General features: G+C 43.9%; 1 protein-coding gene across 11 annotated transcripts in view; it reads right to left on the reverse strand.

Moving 5' to 3' along the window:
• The window catches only part of CBLB (Cbl proto-oncogene B), a 239,912-nt gene that overhangs the window by 127,624 nt on the left and 88,785 nt on the right, over positions 1–23,503 (reverse strand). For all 11 annotated transcript variants that reach the window (XM_065574117.1, XM_005283588.5, XM_065574109.1 and 8 more), the window contains one exon: positions 18,039–18,185. In XM_065574117.1, the coding sequence (XP_065430189.1) occupies positions 18,039–18,185 (147 nt within the window). The remainder of the gene's footprint in view (positions 1–18,038; positions 18,186–23,503) is intronic.

Below are 23,503 nucleotides of genomic sequence, written 5' to 3' on the forward strand. Positions count from 1 at the left end.
TGTTTGACAAGCCTCCTAAATAATGTTAGAGAAAGCTCGTTGCCTTTACAATAAAAGAAAACAGGATCCGGTTTACAACCAAATGTAGTCTGCCTCTTTTCTGCCTTGAATTGTACAAGGTATTTACAGCTAATGCTTTCCAGGCTCTTTGTCCTTGTTTTGTTCGTTGCATCATGCCACTAATGATGCCCAGCATTAGATGTTGGCAGGTATTTCTGCACATGCCTGATGAGATGAGGCAGATCAGTGGGAACTTGTCTGGAGAGGGAGGGGTTACACACCTCTGCTGTGTTCATCAGGGAGATGCAATATGACACCCCCTACCATGTTAGGCTCTCTGTAGAATTAGGTTGAATAAGTACATTCTCTGTTTCTTATATTTAATAATTATATAAGCTGTCATTGGCTGTATGCTGTACTGTTAGTGAGGCATTATTCTGTGGAGTATTTCATATTAGGAATATACTATCCTCACTATAAATTCACTCAAACTGCTGCTCAAAAAATGGGCTTTTTCTTTTTTAAACATATGTTTAGCAACAGTTTGTGTCTTTTCTGATGTCTTCCGGGAAGCAGTACTAATTTCAGGAAGTATCAGGCTGTATGTTTGTTTTCATTTGTTTACAGAAACATGTATTACATGTGCTATTTTGTTATGGTCTTGGATGTGCTGTTGTATAATTAATTAAAATCAGAGAGAAAATATATAAGAAAGGAATAAACATGACGCGGCTTGAAATGTACACCTGAATTAAAACACTAGGGAGCTAAGGAAGGCCATCTGTTATGTATTTAGGTGTGTGTTTTATTTATTTATTTGAAACCGAACTTTTCTAAATTGAAAGAATTTAAAGCTCATTTAGGGTCTGATCCAACTCGCACTGAAATCAATGGGAGTCTATGCACTGATTTCCCTTTCAGTTGCAGTCAGAGTGTACCCCTGCTGGTTTAGCAACAACAAAATGGTCCTCTTTCAAGCTTCAGGAAGCTTGTGTTTGACCCCAATGCAGAAAAAGTTTCTCATATACACTGTCCCTCACTGCAGACCTGACTGTATCTTGATAATCACCTCTGGTCTTCCTCTCATCTGAGGCTCCCACTAGAAGAAAACACTCCCTTTCTATTTTCTCTGATAGAGTGTCAGTCGTAATTGCATTTAAACAAATTGGTGGCATGAGGTGTGTTCTGGGCAGAGTAAAAGCTTTGTTTTAGACACCTTCTTATGTAAAAAGGAGCTTCAATAAGCATTTGCCCCTAAGGGTAGGATTTATTCAGGATTCCAAGATATATCATACTCTAAAACACCAAGCCAAGCTTCCTCCAAGCCATTTGAAGCAACAGAGTTAGAGCTCAGCAAGTAATTCACAACAAATAATTTAACAGATGGATTTAGCTTCTTTTTCTGCTCATGGAATACCCAGGAACAGACCAGGATTTTCTGAAACTTTTAAGCAAAACATGCAAATACTTAAAAAGAACCAACAACTATGGATTAAAAACTAAATTATCTCTGAACTTTCAATGTACAATATCTGAGTTGCATTGGTCAGATAGGCACATGCCATTGTTTCCCCTCTCTCAAAACAGAGGAGCTCAGAAGCACCTCTGGTGTGAAAATGTATATGTGTAACTTGGAAACTGACATTCTGCCAACATCCGTGCCAGCATGACTCTCTCAGAAATGCTGCAGAACTCAAACACAAAAGGGGCATGACTGTGTCCAAAGCTAATTCATTTAAAAATTCAAGCAGTCACCCAGATCTAAACAAAATTCTTTGAATGTCTGAGGCAACTGATGTGGGTTTCAGTTTATCATCACTGAACACAGCTCTTTCCTAGAATATTACTCTGAACACCCTCCAGTACGAAAAATGGACCTCATGCTTCCATTAGTTCTGAAGCTCAGAGCAAACAACTGTACAAGTCAGTACAAAGAAGGCCTGAGAAGATCAGTCACAAGGGGGGAAAAGCACTTCTGCTCCACCATGCCATCCCATTCTATACAACAGTTACAATAATGACCCCATGTGTCAGAAATACAACACAGGAGGGTAGGGAAGGGAAAGGAGGGCAAGGCTCTGGGAATAAAGAAGGAGTAAGGAAATATGTATCCCATGCCTAAGCAGTCTCTCTTTGGAGACTACATATCAGTATTTCCTGAGGCAGCAGCGCATAGCTGTACAGAGCTGTCTACACACCATGGCTTCACTAGTGAACAATGGGTTCCAAACACCCACAGTCATCAAGGGCCACAACCATCTGTGGGCGGGCATGCTCTGGAACAGCCAGGGGCTGGACAAAAAAGAGCCTTCTATATTTACGTGGGGTCGGCCCCCATTTCTCCAAATTCCTTTCTCTGTCTACATCAGGGATTGCAACACACGCTACCAGGGATCCAAGTTAGGCCTTCTGCAAAGTCAGTCTCAGATCACTGTGTTTTTCTGGCCATACTCCTGTTCCACTTGAAAGTATTTGGGGAACCCTTGTTAGTGGCTGATCTACTCATTCAGTACAAAGGTTTTTTTTAAAAGGTCGGGAAGAGGCCGTGCTAGCCGCCTCCATGCTAATTTACATGAATACGATCCCAACAAGGAATCCACCCCATCACACAGAACTATAGGCCTAGTGACATCAAGACCTTAGTGCAATGACTGACTGGGAAATGGCATAACAACAGACCTAGTCATATTTAGTCAAAGCAGCAGTGTGTTAAAACAAATTTGTTCAAGGCTTGTCTCTCTGGTTTTACAAACATTTTCAAGTTCAAACTCAATGTGACATAGTGTAAAACAACCCACTGGTGCATTACAGGTTCCCCTCTGTGCCCAATTCATAGAAGAAATAAATCTGATATAGCTTAAAATTAGCATATCGTGCTTTTAGATTTGGAGATTGGTTCAATCTCCAGTGTCAGCCAATACAGTGACCAACACAATATTTACTCCAGTTTTTAAGTATCGAGAAGGCTGCACGAAAGTTGGGATTTTTTTGGTTGAAAAGTTGCAGCCAGCTTGTTAAACTTGCGGTATCGTTAAAAAATGTTTGTTTAAAAAACAAACAAAAACCCCTGCAAACCATAAAACCCCAAATCTGAGTGGCACTGCAATCCTGTGCACCAGGTCGCAATGCCACTCAAACTTGCAGAAACTATAAAAAGTTGCAGTGTGTGTTAAAAATTGTGGTTTCTGCAACAAAAAATTGTGGCCCACCATTTTCTTATAGCCTTAAATATCAATTCAGAAGACCCTACTTATCTACCATTGAGAAGTCAATAACCACAATTTTTCTAGTCCCATGGAAAAAAAATCTGGTCTCGTAGAAGCGGCAATTACTTATTTTTCTCAAAGCCGTAATGGCAGCAGTAATGTACATGCCCAAAGTAGCAAAGAACCAAGTCTGTTCCATTTCCATTAAAACCACAAGATAACTATTTGCCTGATTAAAAAAATAACAAAAATCCATATGACTAAAATGCAGGTTTTTGTGAAGGTTTAGCAATAAAGATAAAAGCTGAAAGGATATCAAATAGTAGAATTATAGAGAAATGAAAATCTGAAGAACACTGACATTTATGCTACTGATTAGTTTTGCAATATAAAGAGTCATAAATCAGAGACTTCAATCACGCGGAAGCACTGTGTGACTTCACAGTAGCTTAGTAATTAGGAGACTGAAAAAAATCTGTTAGGTCCTCTAGCCCACTTTCCTTGTCATTTCAGGATTGCTCTCTATCGTGTTCTGAACATTTTTGCAAAGAGCAAAAACTAAATAAAAGCTTCAAAAACACTATTAAAATGAGTGAGGAACTGGAAAAAATTAACTTCAAGTGCTATGGAGTAATAAAATATATATATCATGAAAAAATTATCAGACTAGGTTTCATGTGCATGTTTACAACCCATCCGGGGTTACTAAAGTAGCTGTAAACAAATGGAACTGCTGATTACACGCCCTACAATTTCCTGGTTTCATTTAATGTTACTATTTAAGCTGTACATTTAGCTTCACTGTAAATAAAACAAACTAGGGGAAAAGATGCTTTCACACTACTGAAACTACTTGCTTCAAGATCTCCAACTATCCCCTGGATCACCAAGTCTCTATTCCACCCTTATCATACATTGACATAATCGATAAACACCTTCCTTATTGAAATCTTTTCCTATCTCAGCTCTTGTGAATCTGTCCACTGGTTCTTCTCCCAACAGCTCCATCAGCTCCTTTCAGGGGTGCTCCACCTCCTCCTCTCCCAACTTCTGTGGGTATTCCACAAGGACCTCTCCTTGGCTAACACTTCATATCTTCAACTATCTCCACACAGATGACCCACAAATTACTCTCTCAAGTCGTGACTTATCTCCATCTATCCAATCCTGCATCTCAGCCTGTCTCTCTTGGATATCTTGCCATCATTAAAACTTATGTAAAAAACAACTCTTGATATACCATCCCTAAAACTCCCCTTAGCCGTCACAGGACACAATCACCATCATTCTTGTCACTCGGTCCCTTAACCTGGATACCAGCTTTGACTGTGCTCTCTTTCTAGACTAAGATACATAAATAGTATGCCTGTTTGTCATTTCTTCTTCTGTAATGCCTCTAAGACCCAGCCCTTTCTCTCTCTCCACACATCAGAATTCTCACCTTCATTAACTCCTATCTTGATTAATGCATCTTACTTCTCCTTGGCCTGCCTGACATCCACTTTGCTCCCTGCAGGCCCATTCCAAACACTGTCACTAAGATCATCTTCTTGCCCCCATTCTGACCACATCAACCCTTTGAGTCCCTGCACTGGCTTGACTTTCCCCATTGCATTATATAAAAGGTTCTGATCCTTACAGTTAAGCTCCTTCAATACTTAGCCCTGATCTGTAATTGTCTTTACTATTTAATGTGCCACAAACCTTCCACTCACTTTAGTCCATGAAGGATGGCAGCCTCCATTGCCTATTTGCCTGTTTCTCCCACAAGCATCTTCAAACATTCTTCCATGCAGAAGTCTTTCATGGCCATTTATCTGGCCACTATCATTTGGCAGTTTCCTTTAGGAACCATAGAAATGGATCTTGAGGAGGGATTTGTTTGTTTGTTATTTTCTGTTTGCTTATTTCGGGTAAGGGAAATAGGGACAGAAAAGGAAGCAAAATAAGTAAGAGTGAAGATCAGAAGAAGCTAGAACTGCACGTTGCAAATTGCCCAGAAAGGCTGAACACTGGGCGCTGGGAAAGTCTCTGTTAACTAGGAAGCCCCTGAGCTGAGTGCATCCCAGTTTCAGTGAACTGCAGAAGGGGTGTGGCCCAGCACAAGAAAGCAGGAAAATGAATACCAGTGAAGCAGCTACTAAACTAGAGCTGGCTAGACTGGAAGTAGAAGAGAAGGAAAAGGACCGGGAGTTTCAATTGAAACGAAGGGTACATCCAGACTACCCGCTGTATCGGTGGGTAGCGATCGATTTATCGGGGATCGATATATCGCGTCTCGTTAAGACGCAATATATCGATTCCCGAACTCCACCGGAGCGAGTGGCGGTAGCAGAGTCGACGGGGGAGCCGCGGCAGTCGATCCCACGCTGTGAGGACCCAAGATAAATCGATCTAAGATACTTCGACTTCAGCTACGCTATTCATGTAGCTGAAGTTAGCTCGATCTCCCCCCCCGACCCCCCAGTGTAGACCAGACTTCAAAGAAGCAGAGGCAACTGCACACAGAAGAGCTATGGAGGCAGAAACAGCTAGGGAGGAGGCTGCCCACAAAAGAGCCCTGGAGTTAAGAGACAAAGAAATACAGGCCCAGATGGAGGCCTAGATTGAGGCCCAGAAGCATGAACTGGCTGTTATGGAGCTGAAGAAACAAAACTAGGGTTACCATACGTCCGTTTTTTCCAGGACATGTCTGGCTTTTTGGTAATCAACCCCCTGTCCGGGGGGAATTGCCAAAAAGCCGAACATGTCCGGGAAAATACCGGCCGGGCACTTCCCCTCCCGGGCTCCAGCTGCTCTGCTCCTCCCCTGACTCTTCGGCTCTGTTTAAGAGCGCTACCGGCTTCGGGCAGCCCCCTTGCCTCCGGACCCCAGTCGCCGGCCGGGCACTTCCCCTCCCGGGCTCCAGCTGCTTTGCTCCGGACGCATGGGGGCTGCCTGAAGCCGGTAGCGCTCGGGCAGCTTGGCTCTTAAACAGAGCCGAAGAGTCAGGGGAGGAGCAGAGCAGCTGGAGCCCGGGAGGGGAAGTGCCTGGCCGGGGGTGCAGGGTCCGGAGGCATGGGGGCTAACCAAAGCCCAAGCGCTACCGGCTTCACGGTTTGCCAGGCAGCCTCCAGACCCTGCACCCCTGGCTGGGCGCCTCCCCTCCCGGGCTCCAGCTGTGCTGGGGAAGCGCCGGCCAGGGGTGCAGGGTCTGGGGGCTGCCCGGCAAACCGTGAAGCCGGTAGCGCTTGGGCAGCCCTTTTCGCGTGGCTGGGAGGGAGAGGGGGAGTTAGAGCGGGGACTTTGGGGAATGGGCGGGGAATGGGTGGAGTTGGGGCGGGGCTGGAGGTGGGAAAGGGGCGGGGCCAGGGCCCCGTGGAGTGTCCTCTTTTTTTATTTTTTAAATATGGTAACCCTAGACAAAACCCTCCAGCTGCTGGTGCCACTTCCCCAAAAATCCACAAATGGGAGCAACTATGTCCACAGTATAATGAATCCAGCGATATTGCTGAATATTTCATCACCTTTGAGAGACTGTGCCCCCTCCATGCAATCCCTGAAGACCAAAAGATGACCACAGTGATAACAAAATTGACTGGCAGAGCTCTGGACATATTCAATAAGATGCCTACTGATGATGCTTCAAACTATGGTAAATTTAAGGAACTTGTTTTGAAGCAGTTTCAGATTACACCTGAAACCTACAGGGTTAAATTCAGGAATCTTAAGAGGGGATCTGGTTTGAGTAATGTGGCTTATGTAAATGAAATGAGAGATTTGGTAGATAAGTGGGTGAGGGGGAAAGGCATTATAAGCTTTGAAGGAATGTGTGATTTGGTTACTCAGGAACAATTCCTGAATATGTGCAGTGATGATGTAAAACAGTATTTGTGGGGGGAAAGGTGGTTGCAGTGGGAGAATTAGCTGAGTTTGCAGACTCTTATGAGCAGTCACAAGCTGCAATTAAACATAAACCACTGGCAGAGGGGTACAGGGTTGGTGGAAAGCAGAATCACCGTTTTACCCCTGGGAAAAAGGAGGCTGGGCGTCCACCTCCCCGTTGCCCTGTTACTCGTCCCAAATCTCCTGTACAAGCTGAGGAGCCCAAGAGGTGCTATCATTGTAAGTCCACTGAGCACCTGAGGAATCAATGTCCCTTGCTGAGTGGAAACAGGCAGCAAGTAACACATGAAGTTCCTGCTTCTCAGATCCCGGCTGCTGCCTCTTTACACACAGGGTTTGTAAAGGTTGCTTCCACACAACCAAGCAATGAACATATGCGTGCTGTTAAACTCAATGGTGAAGTTCTTCTTGGATTGAGGGACACCGGTGCAGAGATTTCTGTGGTCAGGAGGGATCTGATCCAGGAGAAGGATTTGTTGCCAGGGAAAATGGCAGAATTGGAACTGGTGGGAGGTTACAAAGTCCTTGCACCTTTAGCTAAAGTACACATGCAAACTAGTAATTTGCAGGCTGAGCTGACGTTGCAACAGTTGCACACAATTTTTCACTGTTTCTACTAGGGAATGATTTCTTTCATGTGGCAGAATCTGTCCCAGGGTTGGTTAGCAGTGAGAAGGAATCTTGTGCTAAAAGTCCCTGGGGAAGTGGGGGGGGGGGGGGAGGAGGGTGTCACATGGACTGCTGGGGAAACAGGAGGGTGCCTCTTAGATTCCTTTGTAACAGTGAAAAATGCAGCTTTGGGGGCAGTGATGAATGTAGCCAGTTCCTGTAGCCCCGGGGCTCGAGGCAAGTCCCAGTAGGACGGGCTGGATGAAGCCAAATCCTGTCCCATGATCATCTGCCCAGGGGAGGGGAATGTTCCAACTTGTAGCAGGGGGGCCACCCCATACCCCATCTGCTAACTGCCAAGAAGTTGCAGGTCAGCAGGGGACAGGGCCTGCCCTGGGGTGCACAGAGACATGTGTCCCGAAGGTGGAAGTTGGGGTCCTGGTGACAGCTGCGGTGGGAACAGACCCCAGGGATTCTATAGCTGGAAGCAAGCCCAACCTGAGTGGAAGGGGGGGAATTTTGCTGGCCAGTGAATAGTCTGTCAGCTGGTAGCTGTGAGCCCACAGCCGGACCAGGGTTATCTTCCCTTTTGGGGGACACAGGAGGAGTGTCTGATCCAGAGGGGAGCCCAGAAAGGGAAGTCCAGACGGAAGGTGGGAGGGACGGGGGGGGGGGGGGCGGAGAATCTGCCCACCTTTTGTAGGGAGCAGGGCCGGCTCCAGGTTTTTTGCCGCCCCAAGCGGGGGGGGGGGGGTGGGGGGGAGCCGCGGCAGCGCGATCGCGCCGCTCCACTCTTCGGCAGCAATTCGGCAGCAGGTCCTTCGCTCCGAGAGGGACTGAGGGACCCGCCGCCGAAGACCCGGATGTGCTGCCCCAGTAGCGGCCGCAGTGCCACCCCTTGGTATTGGCCGCCCCAAGCACCTGCTTCTTAGCACTTAGCTGGTGCCTGCAGCTGCCCTGGTAGGGAGGATCTTTCCCAGGAGGAGGGTGAAAAAACTGCATTTAAAATGCCAGACCCTGCTCCTGTGGATCAGGGTTTAAGGGAAAACTGGGGGTCCGGTCTCCTGGAGGGGAGTGCCCTCTCAGCTAACCTTTTGGGAACAGAGAGTGGGGTATCCAAGGGGATCTTACCAATCCAAAGCACCCCGTTGAAAGATGTTGTTCTTCCTACGCTTATAAGAGATAAAACTGTCTTCAAGGCAGGAGGGAAAAAATCTCTGCATGGGTAAAGCTTCACCAGGGAGTGGGGTCCAGCCCAGAAAAATTCCAGAGGGAGGGGGCGAGGGCAAGCATGGCTGCAGTACACCCTTTCCTTTGCAAAGCCTCAAACTCATACCTAAATTAAAAGCCTTCCCCAAAGAGGCAGAAGAATCTGCATCAGAGTGCCTACCAGGGTGCACAAAGAAGTGAGAAAATGCAGTAGACACTAAACAAGCTAAATCATGTGAACAAAGCCTGTCCACCATAGATTTGCTGTTAATCTTGTCTCTCTTGCTATTTCATCAAGACAAAGGAGTCTTGGGTCAAGACAAAGGGGTTAATACTAGTGGTAAACCCTTTTAAGATGTGAAACATACCTGATTTGTGGAAGAAACTTTTGTACATGTTAGGGTTGGTGCCAAGACAGTCCCCCGAGCCGGTTACTTTTCAGCTTATACCCGTAAACAGGCTGGAAGCTTGGCACAGCAGCAAAAGCATTACAGGCCTATGCTGCTGTGTGGAAGGAGAAACTGAGGCACACCGCCTCATGGCATTGGTGGCTAAATGCCATGACACCTACACTTTAACAGATATTGCTGTCTGCATTCTGTTAACAATACTACACCCCAATCTTTTTTCAGGCACCCGGGGACCAGAAACCCCAAAACTTGCTAGAACACTTATGAATGACATCACATGGTTTAAAGGTACTGAAAGGGAGTGTGACCAAAGACAAACAGGGATTTTACATGTACTGCCTCCGCCATGGACAGTATCCAAGTCTCTGGCAGTAAGTTCAGGAGGAGGGTGTGATGGTGCACCCCAGAAAGCTTTATGGAAATATGCTTATGAATATATCTATGACATAACTGGAATATGTTTTATGCTACATATGCCATGTAACATATGAATATATTCATCCTAGCTGTATGCATGTGTCATTGTTGTATTTGAAGTTATGAATACTAGCTGTATACTTGTTTGATTTAAATAGCCTTAGTAAGGCATTTGGCCAGCTTCTTGAGAAAGGAATGTGCAAATTAAGTGCCCAATCAAGAAACACTTAACGAACAATGGATTTTGGAAGGCTCCAATCCATATAAGAAGTCTTCCTGGAGACATTCAAGATAGCATGTGGGTGCCTGTAAAAACTGAGTCATGCATGGACATGTGACTTGCCCTTTTGACTCCAAAACTCCATCCTGGAGCTGGACTTTGCATAGGAGAGAGGAGGGGGTCTCCACCCATAAGAGAAAGTCTATTTAAGCCCATGGGAGACCCCTCAGCTGGCTCAAGAGATAGCCTCTTCACCCCCAAAGGATACCTGAAAGAAACTGGAACAAAGGACAGTAATTACAGGGGGTGTGAGTGATTGCTGGACCCAGACTAGAAGGAGACTAGTCTGTAAAAGGAAGCTTACTGGAACACCTCTGAGGGTGAGGTTTTATCTGTATTCAGTTTTCTCACTGTATTAGGCATAGGCTTGCGTGTTTTATTTTATTTTGCTTGGTAATTCACTTTGTTGTGTCTGTTACTACTTGGAACCACTTAAAACCTACTTTCTGTATTTAATAAAATCACTTTTTACTCATTATTTAACCCAGAGTATGTATTAATACCTGGGTGGAGGAGGGGCAAACAGCTGTGCATCTCTCTCTATCAGTGTTATAGAGGGCGAACAATACAGGGTAAAACGATTTGGGGTTTGGACCCCATTGGGAGTTGGGCATCTGAGTGTTAAAGACAGGAACACTTCTTAAGCTGCTTTCAGTTAAGCTTGCAGTTTGTGGGACGTAGTTCAGAGCTGGGTCTGTGTTTGTGGCCGGCAAGGGTGTCTGGTGCAACCAGGCAAAGCTCTGGAGTCCCAAGCTGGCAGGGAAAGCAGAGGCAGTAGTAGTCTTGGCACATCAGTTGGCAGCCCCCAGGACGTTTCTGTGATCCAACCCATCACAGAGGGAAATTAATAGAATGCCCTCCATGAATGAATCTGTTAAACCCTGTCTTCCTTCAAATACTCCCGTGAGACCCACTTCTGTGTGGGTAAGGGGAAACTGTCAACTGATGATGGCTAGATAAATGGTCAGTAGGAACTTCTAATAGTTATCTTAGCTATTAATGTATTTTTAATTAAACAATTTGAAACCATCTGGCTGTGCACATAGCTGGCTGTAAATTCTGAAGGAAGACAAGCATGCTATAATGCATATATTGGTAACCCGCAGAATGTGCCTTAAAGTGGTTGTAGCGGCCCTGATGGTTGTAAAAATAATTACAGCAACACATGTTCTTGGAAAAATAACACTTTGCTTATTATGCAGCAACAACATAAAAAGTTTCCAATTCATTTGGGAAGAGCAGTCAAAGAGAAAAATAAGTGTTCAGCACAGACTGGATGCCAGGAATTGATCTTTGAGAATTTACTGTATATCCACATTAAAAAAAAAAAAGCAGTATGTCTTACTTTGCTGTTAGACAAAACCCAAAGGGCACAATAATCTAAAGAGCAGGCCTAGGACATAATGAATCATGACTTTTGTTAAAGCTTCATTTATGATATTTCAAATTAAGTCAGAAAAAAAAAAACCCTGATGTGCTTCCAGCAACAAAACAAGGTGGAAAGGGGATTGTGGGATGGTTTCCAATTGTTTTTTTCAGAGAAACTAGAAAACGTTTATATTTATATTCTGAAAAATCCTAACATGATCAGCTATAAACAAAGAAATAATTCCATCTCTCTGCTCAGGTGACACAAAACAAACATAATTATTTCCATGTTTCTCATTTTAACTGCCTATTATTTCTCTAGGAAATCTCAAGGTAATTTACTTAGTGTTTACCTGAGCCAACTCCCATTGTCCCCAGAATAAGGGCTAAGTAAAAATGAGTAAAAGATCTCTGGATAAGGCGTTCCATGAATTACGCTCATACCAGAATCCTCGTACTGTATGTATCTGACAGCCCAAATTCAGGAAGGCAATTAAATAGATGCTTACCATGAAGCATGTGCATACGTGCTGACCTGAATAGTGCCGTTTTCCTAAATTTTAATTTGTTTAAACAAAAAAATAAGATTTTTGTTCAAGAAGTTATTGGAGTTTTTCCCTCTGCAATTAGAATCTCACTCGCAATGTGCCCTCTTTAAAAGTGCTGATGCAAAAGGAGCTGGACACAGGAGGTCAATGAACCAGTATCCATCAAGGCAGCTGTATCTATGTTGAAGCAACATACTAATATGCTTACAATGCATATGTCTGTAATAGTTCTGAAGGGCACCTCACTGAAGATGGTTATATGGGCCAAAATTTTGAGATCTAGGTGCCTAAAGTTAGGCTTCTAAAGCTGTATTTGGAAACCTTAGGGTTACCATTCGTCCGGATTTACCCGGACATGTCCTCCTTTTTGTGCTAAAAATAGCGTCCGGGGGGAATTTGTAAATAACTCAAAATGTCCGGGATTTCCCCCCTCCCCCAGCAGAGCAGAGCGAGCGGCTGGGAGGGCTGCAGGAAAGTCACGGGCTGGACTCCGGAGCAGCTGTAGAGGAGCTCCTCCTCCCCCCCCCTCCCTGCATTCTGAGCCGGCAGCTCTCCCCTGCAGCCCGGCTCCAGCAGCACTGTGCAGGGCCAGGGACCAGGTTTTGTTGTGCTGGGGAGCGCAGCCACATGTCCGGCTCGCACAGAGCCCAACACCCTGTTCTGAGCAGCAGGGTAAGGGGGCCAGGGGGCAGGAAGGTTCTGGAGGGGGCAGTCAAGAAACAGGGGGGGGGGGGTCGGGAGTTCAGGGGGGGCTTTTGGGGGGGAGTGGAGAAAGTTTTGGGCAGTCAGGGTACAGATAGGGGGTAGGGTCCTGGGGGGCAGTTGGGGGGGGTCTTAGGAGGGGGCAGTTAGGGGACAAGGAACAGGGAGTCTTAGGTAGGGGGTGGGGTTCTGGAGGGCAGTTAGGAGCAGGGGTCCCAGGAGGGGGCAGTCAGGGGACAAGGAGCGGGGGGGTGGGGGCTGGGAGTTCTGGGGGGGAGCTGTCAGGGGGCAGGAGTGGGGAGAGGGATCGGAGCAGTCAGGGGACAGGGAGCAGAGGGGTTTAGATGGGTTGGGAGTTCTGGAGGGGGCTGTCAGGGGGTGGGGAGTGGTTGGATGGGGCGTGGGAGTCCCAGGGGTCTGTCTGGGGGTGGGGGTGTGGATAAGGGTTGGGGCAGTCAGGGGACAAGAGGCAGGGAGGCTTAGATAGGGGGTGGAGTGCTGGGGGGCAGTTAGGGGCAGGGGTCCCAGGAGGGGGCAGTCAGGGGACAAGGAACGGGGGGAGGGTTGGGGGTTCTGGGGGAGTGGGAAGTGGGAGGGGCAGGGGCGGGGCTAGGGCGGGGCTCCTCCCGTCCTCTTTTTTGCTTGCTGAAATATGGTACCCTAGGAAACCTAAATATGTGGGCTGTTTTTTGGGGTCCTGCAGCTGCATAGGTCCTGCAGCTCCCACTGACTTCAATGGGATTTTTGGGTGGCCAGCAATCCTGAAAAATCCTATCACTTTTATTTAAGTCTCTAAGGCCCCAATCCTGTCATTTGTTCTCCAGAGGTAGACCTTTGATCACCTGCAGATCCCCATTCACTTCAGTGGGGTTCAGCATTGACACAGGAATCTGACAGCAGGGAGCCAGTTCATAGACTCATAGACTTATAGACTTTAAGGTCAGAAGGACCATTATGATCATCTGGTCTGACCTCCCGCATGATGCAGGCCACAAAGCCGTCCCTACCCTTTCCCTTGACTCTGCTGTTGAAGTCCCCAAATCCTGTGGCTTAGAGACTTCAATTTAGAGACTTCAATTAGCAGAGAATCCTCCTGCTAGCGATCCCTGCCCCATGCTGCGGAGGAAGGCGAAAAACCTCCAGGGCCTCTGCCAATCTACACTGGAAGAAAATTCCTTCCCGACCCCAAATATGGCGATCAGTAAAACCCCGAGCACGTAGGCAAGATTCTCCAGCCTAACCCTCATTAGCCATTATACTATTTACCTGCCATGGCACGCTGTTCCTTTGACTAAAATCATGTTATCCCATTAAACCATTCCTTCCATAAACTTATCTAGCTTAATTTTAAACCCAGACAGGTCCTTCGCCCCCACTGTTTCCCTCGGAAGGCTGTTCCAATATTTCACCCCTCTGACGGTCAGAAACCTTCGTCTAATTTCAAGCCTAAACTTCCCCACGGCCAGTTTATATCCATTCGTTCTCGTGTCCACATTAGTACTGAGCTGGAATAATTCCTCTCCCTCCCTGGTATTTATCCCTCTGATATATTTAAAGAGAGCAATCATATCCCCCCTCAGCCTTCGTTTGGTCAGGCTAAACAACCCGAGCTCCTCTAGTCTCCTTTCATACGACAGGTTTTCCATTCCTCTGATCATCCTAGTGGCCCTTCTCTGGACCCGTTCCAGTTTGAGTTCATCTTTTTTAAACATGGGAGACCAGAACTGCACACAGTACTCCAAATGAGGTCTCACCAGTGCCTTGTACAACAGAAGCAGCACCTCCTTATCCCTACTAGATATACCTCGCCTAATGCATCCCAAGACCGCATTGGCTTTTTTCACCACCACGTCACATTGTCGACTCATAGTCATCCTGCGATCTACAAGGACCCCGAGGTCTTTCTCCTCCTCCGTTACTTCTAACCGATGCGTCCCCAGCTTGTAACTAAAGTTGCAGAATTAGGACCTAAATTTAGGTCTAAGGGGCCAAACTTTGGCATGCGGATTTGAAAATACTGCCTGTGTTTGAGCAATGAATTAAATATTGAACATATTTACTAGTATGAACACTGGAGATTTTATTATTTATTACATCGTGTGCAGCACCCTAAAACTTGAAGTATGCACTATGTTTAGGAAAGGGATACTTAAGTATTTGCAGACCAATTTGTCATAACACGCCACTTTAAAAGGATGTGACCCCCAAAGGCATATCACCGTGTGTTACTCAATGAATTAAAAGACAATTCATGCCTACAAGGCTTCAGGCATTTCATTTCATAAAGAGATTAAATGGTAATGCAAGACAATAACTTTTACTCATCTATGTATTCAACATTCATGCTGTTACATGCTTTACAGTTACTTAAACACAATTAACTAAACCTGGGCGAATGCCAAGAACAATGAGTGCAGATTAACTGTTTACTACTGAGAAGTGAGGTTGTTAATCATGGGCGAGTGGCAGTTTCTTAAAAAGTAAGCCTACTAACAACAGCAGCTATTTATTGAGATCTGTCTATGCTTGGCACCATGCAAAACATAACACACATGGTTCCAGTTCCAAGGAATTTACAGTCTAAATTAGAATCCACCTGGAAAGATTTTTTGTTTTTGTTTTTTTAACTAGAGAAATTAGGATCACCAGTAAAGTGTGGCACAAAAAGAGGCATAAAGACAAGAAGGAGAAGAGAGGCACTAAGTCAGGTGGTTCAGGAAAAGCAGAGAAAGAGGAGGGGTCAGAAGGAAATGAACAAGGCAAGGGTGGAGTTAGAGTTGGATTTAGATTTATGGTTGTGATCTGCAAGTATTCAACAGAGAAATGGAAGTTGCAGCCAGGCCAGCAGGTGAAGTTACCCAAGGATAGCGCATAAAAGGAAAAAAGGGGAAGGGATCAAGGATCAAACTAAGGATAACTAAGAAAAGAAGGACACACTAAATGAAAAGTAGAAGATGTGCAGGCATTTTAAAACTTGATATTTACCACTTGGCATTTTTTAATTGACTTTTTAAAAAAAAAGGGGTGCTCTATCACAAGAAGTTTTAAGTAACATGCCTTGAGCCTTTGAAAATAAAAATCCTTAAAAAAATACATTTTTTTCTGACCCTTGATGATGTTTTGAAAGATCTTTTGAGCAGGGCCAATGGCAGTATAAAACATGCTCAGGTTCACCTCTCTTAACAAAGAGAGGACTAAGAGGTGGCTTGATCAGGGTCTGTAAGTACTTATATGGGGAGATGATTTGAGATAGAAGACTATTTTAGCAGGCAAAGGTCTAATAAGATCCACTGGCTGGAAGCTGAAACTAGACAAAAGTCAGATGAGAAATAAGGGCAATTTAACAGCAAGTGTAATTAAACACTAGAACCATTACCTACGGCCATAGCAGACTACCCATCCTTTGAAGTCTCTTAAATCAAGACTGGGTGTCTTTCTAAAAGACATGCTCTAGCTCAAGTAGAAGTTAGAGGCTTGACTCAGGAACTGTTTGGTGAAATGCTATGGCCTGTGTTATGCAGGAAGTCAAACTAGATGATCATAATGGTCCCTTGTGACCTTAAAAATCTATGAATCTCGCCAACCTCTTTTTCTGTTCCTGCCACTATAAATGTTTTGTAATGATAAATACTGATAATGAAGGCGTGACAAGACTGTGTATCACATATTCATCTACAGTCTGTGTAAAGCCCATAAAGTATTTAAAAAATAATGTTACAACTTGTGTTTGACATGTTCTATTTAGTTGCCAGTTTTTTAAACAATCCTGTATGCTCACAACCCCCTCCTTCTTGTACAGCATATTCTTCTAAAAACTCACCTCTTTCATTAAGCCTCCCAGAACTCATCTACACAGATGTGTTATTTCCATCTATTCCTGCACTTTAACTGTTATTCCACCTGTCATATCAGAATTGGACTCTAGGGACCTCAGTGCAGGGACTCCATCTTAACATATTTGTTAAGTAGCACACAAATATAGTCAAACATTACTAATCTAAGAGTATGCATTAGGCTGTAAACTTGTTCACTGAAAATGTAACAATATGGGGAGGGAACATCAGATTCAGTTAAAGTTCCTAATTCAGTCTATGGTAATTCTCTTGTAGCAGGACATGTATATTGTTCTTGCCTACATTATACGATGCATTGTGTTCCTCCCCCTCCCCCCACATATCGTAAAATTCACCCTAGACGCAATGGCCCATCAAAAATGAGTAATTGTATTTATTCTACTCCAAGAGTATCAATTAACTTAAATTATATGGTTTAGACATAATCTTTGGAGTGCCAGTATCTAATTAAGGTGAAACTATCTTTTTCTGATGGTTTGGAGCAAGTGGCCTTTAGTTTACTAGAAGGATAGAAAATATTTCTGGAGTGATGAGACAGCAGCTTCTCACCCTCACCTTCAAGGGCCTAAATCATCTCACCTCCACCTGTGTATCTTCTCTCATTTTGACACATTTAGCAGTAGGTGTTTGCAGGATCAGAACCAAAGTATTCATATTCACCGTCAAATTTAATTTCTCAGATATAAAAGAATGATGAAATAATTTAACATACTGTGTCAATGTTTAAGTGAAAACAATTCTTTAAACTGAAATGAAAGGGATTATGGACAGGAGTAAGTGTGGTATTCTTTTCACTATGGGCCTCTAATGTTACACTGGTTAGCAGAAGAGGATTTTGAGACAAGTAGTGGTTTTAGTCTGAGATTAGAGGAGAGCATTGTAATTTCTGTAACATGGTACTATAAAGCATAAGTATAGGCCAGTATTTTCAAAACAACTTAAGTAGTATGCAACTTAGCACATGACAGCAGCACCTGCATCTTCTGCTGGTAACCCTAGATTCTCTACTCTCTCTTGCCTACAGAGATTAACAAGAAAAAAAATGTATATTCCTATCTTGCTTGAAAATTTGGTCTTAGCTTTACTTTCCAAATTTAAGATTTTGCTTAACACATGGAAGGATAAACTAGAAATGGAAACCACCAGGAAAGTGAAAAGCAGACAGGACTTGTTTATGGGATTTGGAGAAAAGATCAAAATTCATATTAATTTTAAGAAAATGAAAAAAATATTGGATCATAGGTTTTGCACCCTCTACAGCAACACAATTTTAAAGATTAAAAGAAAAACAAAACTTTCTTCCTAATTTTCCCTTTATGCCACCCATAGTTAATTTTTCTTTCTGTGTATTTTACCTACAGAAGCAGAACTAATGTACTCAACCTTTAATCTTGAAACTAATAACCATAAAGAAATTAAACAAAATCATCATTATGGCATCTCTGGCAAAAAATAATTATATCTATTCTATTTGCATTCTTTAAAACAGTACTTCTCAGTATGCATGTTATAAGACAGAATTCACAATCCTTCTAACCAGCAATACTTACTTGTCTCCAAAAAATTTTCTCCAGAATTCTGCAGCATCTGCTTTTGTGATACGGAAGTTGTCACCCTGGAATTGTCCATTAGGAAATATTGCTTTGATTTCCGCCAGCATGTGGCTGAAGATCAGGGACAGCTTTGTAAGGTTTCGCCTGCAATTATAAAAAAAATAAAGAGGGAAAACCTTAAAACCATTAATAGGTCTTTCAATTTGCTGTTTATATTATTGTCTGATAAAAGGGAAACAAAGAACCCCCAATTCAAGCCCCAGTAACTGACTATCACATTTTATTATATTTTTTCATATGTTTTAACATACATTCCACTGACAATTTATACTTAGCTTTAAGCTACAACTTTCAACAACAGAATAGAATTTGATTCTGTTTAGCACCTGTTTGTGAAAGTTCATGGGACCTCAAAGTTCTTCAATCAAAAGATATCTTAGGATTGCCTACAAGCAGGAGCGCCGCCCGCTTTTCTGCCGCCCTAGGCGGCAGAAGGTCCCGCCCTGAAATGCCGCCCCCCACAGAGGCAGCGGAAGGTCCCACCGCCAAAATACTGCCACCCCCCAAATTGTAGCGCCTTAGGCGACCACCTAGCTCGCCTAATAGGTTGTGCTGGCCCTGCCTACAAGCCCCATCCTTGTACTGTTTAATTGCTGAATATTAGACAGACAACTACTATGGACTTGGATAATCACTAAATACATTTTCATGTGTGACATACCACCTTTCAATCCCATTTTCCAGAGATGTAAGGACAGTGTTAACGGTCCACTCGTCCCATTCATTCTGCCTGACAGTTTTATTCTCTTTTCTGCAGATACTTCCTATTTCTTGTTTTCTTTAATATGCCTCCTCTAGTATTAATGTTTCCATCAAGTTTTCAGTGGCAAACAAAATCAAGACTTTTGCTACTAGTTCACTTCTGTAAATTTTCAGGTTTCACATCAGTTCATTACCACCAGCAATTTAGTTTTGGTGACAAAAAATCCCATTTAGTATAGTGAAAAGAACAATGCATCCTTCAAAATCAGATCATCCTTTCTTGTGAGTTTGTGAGAAGAGGCTTTAGGAAGAAAAACTCCCCCACAGCTTTCATGGGGGGGGGGGGGAGGGAAGAGAGGAGAATATCCTTTATCACCCTAGAAAGATCCAGGGTTTTTAACTCTGTGGTAAAGGCCTCAGGGCCAGCCCACAAATGTAGCAGATCTCTGGATAAATTTTTTGTATCTAATTAATCTTTACAAATTAAGGGAAGAACCATTTTTAACTACACAAATTAAAAGCCTCCCTTACAACTCTATAGTGCTGAAAACAATTAAACCAAGACATAATAAAATCTGTTTACTGACTATGTGTAACCATTTTGTAATTGCTTGTAGCTTTTTTGAGAGAGAGAGAGAGAGAGAGAGAAAAATTCAAAGTTTCTTAAGTTACAAAGTTACTTTTCTAGATACACGAGAAGTACAATTGATGAAGTTACCCATGACAAAAAATATTTTTCAGAATAGGAAAAATATATTTTCCCTGCTCACCTAACTCAAATAGTTGAATTGATTTCCCAAAGCCTTCCCAAAAGGAAATGCAACTTAGGACTGAAAATAAACATGGAAAATTTCAGCCCAAATAGAAGAATACTGAAGAACTCATGAGCAATTGAAAATAGAGAGTTAGAATGGAAGCTGAACTGAAGCTTTAACTATAGGTTTTGCTATCAGGGAAGCGATGATAAAAAGAATTACAATAAAAGCACAAGTCTTAAAAAAAAAAAAAGTAATTAATATACTGCCTTGCCTCACCCCCCCAAATGGCTGTGGGGTTAGTTCTTCTGCAGTCTCTAATTAATCCAGTAAAATCAGATGCCTATAATTAGGGTGTTCAACTGTTTCTTATTTTCTGGATTTGTTCCCCTCCATCTCCTCCACTCCCTAGTTCCTTTGTTCTTTAATTAGGCCCATATGTTCTTTATTTTTACTTCTCAGGACTCAGGCCTGAAACACAGTGCAAGCAACGATCATCTACAGTGACCTTTTCAACCACCAGGGTCCTCCTCAGCGTAAATTATATTTTTTAAGTCATATCCTCCTCCCACTTCCCATCTGCTCTCCACATCTGGAGGACTGATACCCATTACAGATTCAACCAGTTCGGGAAGAGCTAAGTGGACAGACAGTTTGACATGGTCAAACAGTGCATTGATTTCAATAGGACAAGTTGCGCTGAAAGCGAGGCAAGTGATAAAGTATCACGCTGAACACAGGACAAGTATTAGTGTCTGTTCTATGATCAGGCAGCCATTTAATTATACAACAGTGGCTCTGCCCTGCAAACAACTCAAGACAGAGGCATTATTTTCAAAGGAAAAAGTTTTTCTTTGATTTCACTGAAAATGTATTAATGCCCATCTCTTATTTAGTGTTTTCATCAGTAAACTTTTGAAGCACAATTAGTGCAACAGGTACTTAATACATATTTTACAGAAGAATCCATAGTAGATAGCAGCAGCCCCGCTGCACCACCGGAAACCACGATCGACTGGGAGAGACTCCAGGATCGACCAGTAGATCCCGAACGACTGGTTGGTGACCACTGGCCTAAGCTAAGGCAGGCTCCCTGTGTGCCCTGATCCCACGCTGCTCCCAGAAGCAGCCAGCACATTCCCGTGGCCCTGGGAGAAGGGATCTCCGCACACAGCTCACGCCTGCAAGCACCACCCCTGCAGTTCCTATTGGCCGGGAACAGGGAACTGTGGCCAATGGGAGCTGTGGGGGTGGTGCCAGTAGAGAGAGGCAACAGACGGAGCCACATGACCCCCCCCCCCTCCCCCAGGGGCTGCAGAGGAGCGTTGGCTCCTTCCAGGAGTGGCATGGGGCTGGGGCAAGAAGGGAGCCTATCTAAGCCCCGCTGCGCCATCTACCGGGAGCCACCGGAAGTAAGTGCCGCCAGGCGGAAGGCAACACCCCAACCCCCCTCCCAGAGCCAGCACCCCGAACCGCAGCCAGCACCCCAAACCCCTGCCCCAGCCCGGTGAAAGTGAGTGAGGGTGGGGGAGAGCGAGCAACGGAGGGAGGAGGATGGAGTGAGTGGGGCGGGGCTTCGGGGAAGGGTGGGGTAGATCATGGATTGCCCTTAAATTCAAAAAGTGATCTTGGGCATAAAAAGGTTGGAGACCACTGGCTTAGGCCATGCTGATTAGGCCTCAACTGGAGTATTGTGTCCAGTTCTGGGTGCCACATTTCAGGGAAGATGTGGACAAATTGGAGAAAGTCTGGGGGGAGGAACAAAAACAATTAAAAGGTCTAGAAAACATGACCTATGAGGGAAGATTGAAAAAATTGGGTTTATTTAGTCTGGAGAAGAGAAGACTGAGGGGGTGTGTGATAAATGAAGGGGAACACCTTCACCTCTTATGAACACCCAGCCAGCAGCTATAAAATCCCTCTTAGTAGCTGTTCTCTAATTGCTCTACCTGTAAAGGGTTAAAAAGTCTCACTGCTATGCATAGGTAAAAAGAAGTGAGTGGGCACCTGGCCAAAAGAGCAATGGGAAGGCTAGAACTTTTTAAAATTCAAACAAAGAGTCCTTTTTTGTCTGTCTGTTGTTCTTGGGGAGAAGCAGACGGGGCAGTTATGCTGTGAGAAGCTTGGGCCAGGTATGAAAAATTATCAGCATCATACCTAGAAACTGCTCATCTAAAACTCCAGATATGTAAGTAGATCAGGAAATGTCTAGGAAGACGTGATTAGGTTTATCCCTTTTATTTCTTTATGGCTTGTGGATTCCTCTGTGCTAAGCCCAGGTGCTTTTGTTTTGCTTGTAACCTTTAAGCTGGACCTCAAGAGAGAGCTATTCTTGATGCTTAATCCTTGTAATTTTTTTTTAATCTAGCAAAAGCCTAAGTCCCAGATGTATTTTCTTTTTTTTTATTAATAAAATTTACCTTTTTTAAGAACAGAATTGGATTTGTGTGTCCTAAGAGGTTTGTGCCCATGTTTAATTAACTGGTGGCAACAGCTGATTTCGTTCGTTTTTCTTCTCAGCTCTGCCCCGGTGGAGGGGTGACAGGTCTTGAGGGTACCCGACAGGAAGGAATTCTCAAGTGCACCTTCCTGGGTTCTCAAAGGGGTTTTGCACTTGTGGGGTGACAGCATCTACCAATCCAAGGTCAGAGAAAAGCTGTAACCTTGGGAGTTTAATACAAGCCGGGAATTGCCAGTATTAATTTTTAGAGTCCTTGCAGACCCCCACCTTCTGCACTTGAAGTGCCAGAGTGGGGAATCAACCTTGACAGGGGGACATAACAGTTTTCAAGTGCATAAAAGGTTGTTACAAGGAGGAGGGAGAAACACTGTTCTCTTTAACCTCTGGGGATAGGACAAGACGCAATGTGCTTAAATTGCAGCAAGTTCAGTTTAGGTTGGACAATTAGGAAAAACTTCGTAACTGTCAGGGTAGTTAGGTAATGGAATAAATTGTCTAGGGACGTTGTGGAGTATCCATCATTGGAGGTTTTTAAGAACAGGTTAGACAAACACCTGTCAGGGATGGTCTAGAGAATACTTAGTCCTGCCTTGAATGCAGGGAACCAGACTAGAAGACCTCTTGAGGTCCCTGCTAATCCTAAAATTCTATGATTCTAAATAAAAACTTGTAGTCAGGGCATTGGAATGAGAGAGAAAACAGTAACATTAGTGGGCAAAATTGTCTACCATATACATCTACAAATACATCATATGAAAGAAAGCAATACATTGTCACCATCACTGCATGATAAAGGACTAGTAATCTTATACCAAAATTAGAGTGATGTTTTTACGGACCCAAACACAACAGGGGTTGTAATTCACTTTAATGATGTTTCCATTAATAACTTTTCAGGTTATATAACATTTCCCCCAAAGTGACAGCACCATAAGGAGTTATAAATGTAAGATGCCTCACTTAAAATCTGGTATGAATTCCCTTATATTAAAAAAGGCAAACTAATCTCATTCTTGTTTACACAGACAAATGCAAACCAAAGTCGATTCCCTTCTAATAATTTAACCAACTTGAATAATGAAGGAAAAACAAACCTGAAATACTACACAAGAAATGTGTACCAATTAAGGAACAACCCTGCCAAAGCTTACTATCAACTGTAGAGCTAGCGTCTCTGCTGCGCTCAGCACAGCTAAGAGTGGGGCAAGGCAGAAAGGTCTCTACATCAACCGTCGCTTTTCCCTAATCTTGGGGCAGCTCTAAATCATGCTCAGTTGCACAGTCCCCCTTATAGGTTCTACTACAGCAGGGGATTGCCAGAGTGTGGCAGAACTCCAGCCATTACTTCACCACTATGCTCCCAATATGCCCCCTATGTTGTGGCCAGAAGGAAAGAGGCACCACAAAGCCAAGTATACAGATTCTACATCATCTGGGGATTCCTCTATGTTAGCTGAATAAGGTGGCTTTCTGCCTGCCTTATA

Source organism: Chrysemys picta, chromosome 1, assembly GCF_011386835.1.
Source record: "Chrysemys picta bellii isolate R12L10 chromosome 1, ASM1138683v2, whole genome shotgun sequence".
NCBI classification, from domain to species: Eukaryota; Metazoa; Chordata; order Testudines; family Emydidae; genus Chrysemys; species Chrysemys picta.